The sequence below is a fragment of the Balaenoptera borealis genome, assembly GCF_965194805.1.
Source record: "Balaenoptera borealis genome assembly, chromosome: 1".
In the NCBI taxonomy this organism is placed as follows: Eukaryota; Metazoa; Chordata; class Mammalia; order Artiodactyla; family Balaenopteridae; genus Balaenoptera; species Balaenoptera borealis.
The window spans coordinates 65,548,975-65,557,508 of NC_138860.1; the positions used below are offsets into that span (position 1 = coordinate 65,548,975).

General features: G+C 46.5%; 1 protein-coding gene across 1 annotated transcript; it reads right to left on the reverse strand.

Moving 5' to 3' along the window:
• Positions 1 to 2,013: 2,013 nt before the first annotated feature.
• Positions 2,014 to 7,952, reverse strand: LOC309613793 (uncharacterized protein). Its single transcript, XM_082361169.1, has 3 exons — positions 6,786 to 7,952; positions 5,676 to 6,012; positions 2,014 to 4,502 (listed from the first exon to the last, which is right to left on the reverse strand). Exons 1-3 carry the CDS (start codon positions 6,854 to 6,856, stop codon positions 4,482 to 4,484), a joined length of 429 nt encoding a protein of 142 aa, XP_082217295.1. The 5' UTR covers positions 6,857 to 7,952; the 3' UTR covers positions 2,014 to 4,481.
• Between the last annotated feature and the right edge of the window lie 582 nt (positions 7,953 to 8,534).

An 8,534-nucleotide genomic window follows, 5' to 3' on the forward strand; every position in this document is an offset into this window, starting at 1 on the left:
TCTGCTGTATAACAAAGTGAATCAACTATTCGTATACATATATTCCCATATCCTCTCCCTCTTGTGTCTCCTTCCCACCTTCCCTAACCCACCCCTCTAGGTGGTCACAAAGCACTGAGCTGATCTCCCTGTGCTGTATGCAGCTGCTTCCCAATAGCTATCTATTTCACCTTTGGTAGTGTATATATGTCCATGCCACTCTCTCACTTCATCCCAGCTTACCCTTGCCCCTCCCTGTGTCCTTAAGTCCATTCTCTACAGCTACGTCTTTATTCCTCTGCAGCGACTCCTGCTAGGGATGGATACTTCCTTTTATGCTCAGGGAAAGCCCCTAGTTTGAATATGACTTGAATTTGATCCTGTGAAACCATCAGAACTTCCCACCAGAGATAAATGAGGAGATTCTGGCCTTTATTAGTATGCACGATGAACACGGGTGTCCTGGCTGTACTTGCCAACCCTCCTATTTACCCACCTATTTTTATCCACCTTCCTCCCTGTGAGTACCTTTGACCAACCCTGAGCTCAGACTCCTGACCTATTCCAGTGACTTTGTCAGTCTTTCTTTAAAAATGGACAGGTAATGAAATGAAATTAACCTAGAAGCAGCAGCTCAGTAAGGGAAATAAAATCATCAGAAGTTATCTAATCACAGCCACAGCCATCCAGGGCTCTGTCTTATCTCCTGGGTCATAAGAATGGTACCTTCCTAAACTTGAAGGACATCCAATCAACTAAGCAAAGGTGTTGCTCACCTCTGGCTCTTGGAGGGATTGCTAGGCACTCTACCCAGTGTATACTAACTGCAAAACACTGTCATGGTTGTGAAACACCTATGATCCAGGAAAGCTTTTTGGGGTGCATGGGGAAGGTTTCTTTTTGACATCAAGCAAAAAATAAATCACCAAGCTCTTTGAGCACAGGGGTTCTTAAGAGGGCAGTAGAAGGAAGAAATGGGCAGAAAAGATGATCTCCAATGAAGTTAAGGACATTTTCCCAAAAGAGTAGGATTTAGTCTCAGTTTAAGGAGAACACTTTTAAATAGCTGGGACAGCTCCAAACTGCAGTTTAGGGAACGAGTGCTTCAAAAGAACAGTGCTTTAAAAGTCCTGGCAAGGCAGCAAGAGGATGAAGAGTTGGTTTTGCATAGTTTTGAACACAGGAGTAAAGAAGCAGAGGCATCTCTGACTAAAAGGCCCTGAGATCCTATGGCATCAATGGGTCAGTTGCAGGGGCAGGGGTGTGGGGGGCGATATTTCTCTCTCAATGTCTCCCAGGGCAGCCACCCCTCCCGACCCTAACCCCCAGTCCCTTCACCCTTCCTCCCTCCACTGTTGGGTCCCCAGGGACAGCACTTCTTACGCTGGAGTGCTCAGGCACCATTTCTGCAGTCTGGATTCTTCCTGGAGCCTGGCAAGTTCTGGGACAGGAAGACAGGTCTGCAAGCCCGCTGCGGTGCAGTCGGACCTGGAGGCCTGGAGAGGAACTGGAGCCCTGAAGCCCACCCACGTCCTTGAAGCCGAAGGAGGAACACATCCTCCTAACAGTACTTCTCAGGGGTCAGCGTGCTCCCCACCCGACGGTGATCCATACTCACTTGAGGCAGCAAGCACTGCCTCTAACTGGCCCCCTCGATTCCGCCTTAAGGGTCCTCGCACACGTGTGATAGCGCAGGCCCCGGATCTCTTTAGTCAGCTGAGGCCAGTGCTGCCGGGATCGCTCCAGTCCCATCCCCCAGCCCCTCCCTCTCGGACTGTATGTAATAGAAGAAAGAGCACAGAGGAATAGGCTGAATCAAGGGATCTGGGAGCCTGGGTATGAGTTTGAAGACGGAGAACCTAAGGCGCAATTACATATTACTGAAAACTCTTGTGGGGTGTGTGAGGGGAGGTTAGGGGGCTGAGAGGCTGAGTCAACCTGGTGAGTCCAGCCCCAGGACACCACACAGCCCCGCCCCCCTTTCCTTGCCATCAGACAAGGGTGACGCAACTCCAGCTGGGACTCTGCACTTCCCCCTCCCTGATTCTCCAGAAGAGCAGGTGGCCCCCCTCTGAGGGCAGGGGCAAGACCACGGACCAAGTCCCCCTGCACTAAGGCACTACTGGAAGCTCTTCCTGAACAGCAGTCCTGGCTTGGAGCGAACCCGTGCACCGCCAAAGCTGGTCTCGTCTTGCAGCTGAGGGACGCAGGCTTTAAGTCAGCTGCCTTGGCTTTAAATCAATCAGTCCCCCCTTTAAGTCAGGTGACCTGATTTTAAATCACTGTATGCCCCTCAAGCCTGCAACTTCAAAAGTTGGGAACTTCACTTTGATCCCAGCACCTCACACAGCTGAATGCACACTGTAGTCACCCCCAACCCTGGCTTAGAGGCAGGATATAAGGTAAGGGGATGGGCGTGCACACATGGTGATGAGGGTGTACTTCATGTACCAGAAGGGTCCAGGTACTCTGGGCACAGCAAGCAGTGCACGATACAGCAGCTCCCTGGCAAAGCTGGTGATGCACAGGGGGAGCAGGCACACCCAGGCATGCAGAGGTTCCAGGGCGGGAGCTGGGGCACAGCCAGCCGGGAGGGTGTGAAAGAGGAGGATCTGAGCCTTCTGGAGAAAGGCAGACACAGAATATGGATGAGAAACAAAGACCAGATGAAACATGGATTTGAAAAACACACCATGCTCTTGAAATTGGGGTGGGGGGCACCCCAGATTTGAGTCTTCTTACTCCCCAGTAGCTAGTGCTTTGGCATTTGCCCAATTACTTATAAAATGTGACTGATAATATCTAACCCATAGAATACAGCATTTGGAGTGGTTTGCGTGTTTATGTTTCTATAGGGGAATAAACTTTTCTACAAGAAAAATGTATATTTTCTGAAATAAATTAAAACCCCTTTTTAAAAAGTACTATATTGGACTTCCCTGGTGGCGCAGTGGTTAAGAATCTGCCTGCCAAGGCAGGGGACCTGGGCTCGAGTCCTGGTCAGGGAAGATCCCAAATGCTGCGGAGCAGCTAAGCCCATGTGCCACAACTACTGAGCCTGGAGGCCACAACTACTGAAGCCTGCGCGCCTAAAGCCGGTGCTCCACAACAAGCGCAACAAGAGAATCCACCACAATGAGAAGCCCGCGCACCGCAACAAACAGTAACCCCCGCTCACTGCAACTAGAGAAAGCCCACACGCAGCAACGAAGACCAAACGCAGCCAAAAATAATTAATTTTTTTAAAAAACTACTATATCCTTCTATACATCTTCTTGGGGAAGAACAGAGGGAAGGAGTGGGAGAGTGAGAAAGACCAATACTTAGTGCACATCCCTGATGCAGGTGCTCTGCTGGCTCAGATAGTTTTATCCCCACTTTACAAAGGAGGAAGTAAGCTCAGAGAGGTTTAGTAATTTTCCCAAAGCCAAACAGCTATTGAGTGGCAGAACCAGGATCTGAACCAAGTCTGTAACCTTCAAAGCCTAAGCCCTCATCACAACAAAACTCAATTAATATTTACATTTATCAAATTACATTGCAACCTGGGGAGTTCTTGGCACAGTCCTGAATAAGAGTGAGAAAGAAAGAAATAGCGTTGTTCATCCAGTCAACCAAAATTTTTTTTTTATTTTTTATTTTTTTAATGCTATTCTTGTCTGCTTACATTCTTTTTATGTATGTATGTATGTATGTATGTATGGCTGTGTTGGGTCCTCGTTTCTGTGCGAGGGCTTTCTCTAGTTGTGGCAAGCATGGGCCACTCTTCATCGCGGTGCGCGGGCCTCTCACGATCGTGGCCTCTCGTTGCCAAGCACAGGCTCCAGACATGCAGGCTCAGTAATTGTGGCTCACAGGCCGAGTTGCTCCGCGGCATGTGGGATCTTCCCAGACCAGGGCTCGAACCCGCGTCCCCTGCATTGGCAGGCAGATTCTCAACCACCGCACCACCAGGGAAGCCCAACCAAAATTTTTGAAGCAGCTGCTAGATGCCTGGCCCTGTTTGGAGTTCAGCAGTGATCAAGACAGGAAGAGTCCTACTTTCATGAACCATGTAGTGGGGAGGAGAGACAGGTGCAACTTAGGTGAGGGATTTCACCTTGCTGGGCCTCTGTTTTCTCATCTGGAAAATGGGATGGGTGTTTCTCATTTTCTGGGATTGTCCAGCCCTCACATTCTCTGATTCCATAAGAAGCATTTGTTTTCCTGTTTCTTTAAAATTCAATCAGGCCATGAGCTGTGATGAATGTCGTTAGCTGCTCCCCAAATCACTCTATTTCCACCCATTTCCTGTGATCAGGTCTATCCCCCAACATGACTCAAAATCAATCAAGTCACAGAAGCTAAGGGGCACCCAGCAGAAGAATTCCAACCCTGGCTTCTCAGGAGCTCTGCGGTCTACCTGGCCAGGTAAACTTCACGCACCTGGCACAAGGTGGCCATCCCTGGTTTCACATCAACATGATCTCAGGCACAAACCTCCTTGTTTTTCCATTTTGTCTTTAAGTTACTTGCTGAAACAACTGCACAAATATGAAAAAGATATAAAAATCAGGCATCCTCTGCCCTCACTGCCTACTAATAAATGATTTTCTGCCACTTTAATGATAAAGATACAACATTTCAGCATTCCGTTGCCCTTATTATTTTTCATTTTGTTGATATTTCTACTGAATACATCTTTCAATATTTTAACAATGGAACATGTATTTAGGTTGTTCCACACACAGCCTTTGGTGGTAAGGGTTTTGTTGTTATATTTCTATTATGTTTCCTTTAAAAATCATTATCCTGTTTAAATGGATTATGTCAACTTTATAGGCATTTATCATATGATATTGATGAAATTAATACATAGAGGGCAGTAGTACAAATTGATTGGAATTGAGAGCCTCTATTAGCACAGTTAAATATAAATATTTTATATATATATATATATATATATATATATATGCCACATTACATGCTGAGTGAGATTCTCCTACTCTTTTTCACTCTCTGCCCCTCAAGCCTGTAAGAAATGGAATATTTCTTGCCATATCAGTAAAAAAAGGATGTCACAGTCATCAGCACTTGCAGCCCTCCAATGTGAGCCGGTGGGCCCTGAGGAACTCAGGATATGCAAATACAGAATGCTGGCCCCAGAGAGCTGAGGTGCATATCAAAGGAAGGATTTCAGTGAGCCCAGACGCTTGCATCTTCCCATACAAAGAAAAGCGCTACATTCCTCACCTTGGGAGAGCTGGTTTTCCTTAGTTAACAATCACCTTTTGATGTTCCCCATTACCTGCGCCATTCCCCTCCCCTGTCCCCTCCCCCCAGTACTTTAGCTCAGGGAGGAAGGAGCGCAGAGAGACTCGGCTGAACAAGGGACCTCCGAGCCTGGGGATGCGTTTTCAGCCGCTTTCCCCGCAGTCAGGAGGAGGGGCGCTGACGCTCCAACCGGACCCTGCGCCTCCCTTTCCCCGTTTCCCCTCAGGACGCTCAGGCCGACCCACTCCCCACGCCCACCAGGCCCCGCGAGCCAGGCCGAGGGCAGGGGCGAGAGAAGGGACCGACGTTCCCCGGGACCAGAACGCTAGGGGCTGCTCTTTCTGCACAGCAGCGGTGGGTGGCAGCGAACCCCTGCCCCTCAGAAGCTGGTCTTGCACTGACGCCCGGGCACCAGACCAGGAGGAGGGTTGGCGCCCACTTACCCGGCCCGCGGTCCCCAGGACTGTCGCGGCTTTGGCGGCCGGGGCCCCTCCAGAGCCGGCAGCCTCAGTGAGGCCGCCCTCCCCTCGGGCTCCGGGGCACTTTAGTGACGGCGGAGGCAAGAGACCCCGAGCCGGGAGTTCCAGCTCTGCGGAAACGCGGGATCGTTCTGGGCGAGGAGGTGGGACCGCTCTGCCCCCAGGCCTTCCGGGAGGGAGGGCGGCGCCGGGGGAGGAGCCGCCTGGAGCCTCCAGGAGCCCTTCCGGGGGTCCTGGAGGGGCGGCCCGGCCTGGGGGCCCCGCCCACTGTGGCCGCAGCCCAGGCCTTTTTCCTGGAATCCTACACAAGAAAGAAAGATACAGTCTATAGTAAATATTCACAAATGATTGTTGCTGCTGTGCTTACTATTCTATTAAAGGTGTAAAATCCATAAAACACTTTAAGTTCAAAGTTAAATACGAATTTTTACCTTTCTAATTATGTCTCTGCTATTCCCAACTGTGGTTAATGAATCAGAGACTGTGGCATCACTAGTTAAAAATGAGCTTGAGGAAAAAATAGAACTCAGGCCCACCAGACCTACTGAATCACGATCTGCACTTTTACAATCTCCCCAGTGTACTTGGGTACCCATGAATAGTTGAAAGGTACATTTCTACCTCGACATGTCTTTTCTGTCTGAGAAATACACACATTTTATCCAGTTTGATATAAATAAAACACTCAAAAATGCATATGCCTGTGTTGAAACCATCATTTTATCATTTCTTTTCCAGATAAGTATAGTCTCTACACTGGTTTTGTGGATCACATGCCATACTCTTTTCTTGTAGTTACAAATAAGGTAGAGAAAGTTACTTTGTAAATATATATATATTAGTGGATAATTGAAGACAGTCTTCTAAATTAAAAGCACTTCTCTTAACTTGCTGTTTTCTTCTTGGGTCACATTATGAACTCTTCCCGTGGCCACATGGCATGTGTACTTTTAATTTCAGGGACTGCTGCCATTCCAGGATGTGGCCATAGATTTCTCTCAAGAGGAGTGACAATGCCTGGACCAAGATCAATGGGAATTGTACAGGGGTGTGATGTTAGAGAAGTATAGGAACCTGCTCTCCTTGGGTGAGGATACCTTCCTTCCAGAATTCCTTTTCCAACCACAGGGTTTAGAGTCCTTCATTTGTAGAATGTCTCCTGGAATCTTCTGCTTCCTACAATAGGGTTTCAGATTGCAATGTTTCAGGAAAGACTAGGAGTTTGTGGGTATAATTTATCTTATTTTTTTAAAATCGCAGTCTCCCTTTTAATATACTTTGTAACTGCTTGGGATGTGTCTATATGAACTGTGTATTATATGCTTCTGTTATAGTCCTTACAATATTTTTTTGTCTTATTTTCTGTAACAATTTTCCATGGATTCTTTGGGCTTAAGGTATATTAAAAGGGAGACTGCGATTCTGGGACTTCCCTGGTGATGCAGTGGTTAAGAATTCGCCTGCCAATGCAGGGGACCCGGTTCGATCCCTGGTCTGGGAATTTCCCACGTGCCACGGAGCAACTAAGCCAGTGGGCCACAACTACTGAGCCTGCGTGCCACAAGTACTGAAGATGGTGTGCCTTGAGCCCGTGCGCCATTTATTTTTTGGAGAATAAAACTGCCTCTGAGTGATTAAAATCTAGACCAGCTAGTCAAAATGCTTTATCACCTGTTCTTCTAAACCACTGATCAACGGAACAAGTTTTACTAGGGATAACAGAGTAATTGTATTCTGGAGTTCATATCGGCAATATGTTTTATGACCTTGATGCTGGATCACGACATTTCAATGGCATAACTGCTATTAATTGTCTGTTTGTTCAACGATTAAAGTCTCACGTGATCTGAGTTCAGACTGGAGTCATCCTGGTTGGTTTCTGTCTATTGCAGATTTCTTCCAGTATGAAAGGACAAGAGCAATACGGCTTACTTTACAAAATGTCTTCAAACCAAATGATGATATAATCTACATTCAGTTAATTTATACATACCCTACTGTAGAACAGGGTTTGTTACGGTGGCAGAGCCCGGTAATTAGGTAAAACTGAAACATTTATCTGCAGTGGTTCAAGTTCTCTTCCTAAGAATATGTTTATAATCAACATTCTTTCACAAAGTACCCAATTTAATTCACCATAGCAGTCCTCATATTAACTAAATGGAGAATCCTAGGCTATATACAAATCCAGAAAGGGCCAAAAGTCATCAGCCCCTATGGATTATTACAACCCATTACTGAGACATTAAAATTATTTCTTAAAGAACCACCATGACCATCAACATCATCAATTTATATATTATTGCCCCAATGCTAGCCTTAACCATGGCTCTCACAACATGAATTCCTCTTCCCATATCTTATCCACTAATTAATATAAATGTAGGCATACTATTTATGTTAGCCATATCAAGCCTAGCCATTTATTCCATCCTCTGATCTGGTTGAGCTTCAGATTCAAAATACTCACTCACTGGAGCTCTACGGACAGTAGCACAGACAATCTCATATGAAGTCTTGCTGGCAGTTATTCTATTCTCAGTCCTAATGCTAAATGGATCATTTACACTTTCAACAGTAATTATTACACAAGAACACCTATGACTAATTTTCTCCTGACCCTTACCCAGAATTTGATTATCTCCGCAGTAGCAGAAATCCAATGAAGCCCCACTTGATTTAACAGAAGTAGAATCAAAACCTGTATATGTCTTCAATGTAGAAAATGTAGCAGGCCCATTCACCCCGTCCTTCCTAGAGAATATGTCAATTTCCTTATAATAAACATTTTCACAACATTCTATTTTTAGGAGCATTTGACAA

Excerpts from the sequence above, each read along its gene's own strand:
- LOC309613793 (XM_082361169.1), bottom strand. The coding sequence starts at position 6,856 with ATGAAGGACTCTAAACCCTGTGGTTGGAAAAGGAATTCTGGAAGGAAG. Across the intron at positions 6,013-6,785 it reads TCCTCACCCAAGGAGAGCAG|GATTCCAGGAAAAAGGCCTG; the intron begins GTTCCTATACTT and ends TTTCTTGTGTAG. Across the intron at positions 4,503-5,675 it reads TCCTGGGGACCGCGGGCCGG|TTGTTTCAGCAAGTAACTTA; the intron begins GTAAGTGGGCGC and ends ATATTTGTGCAG.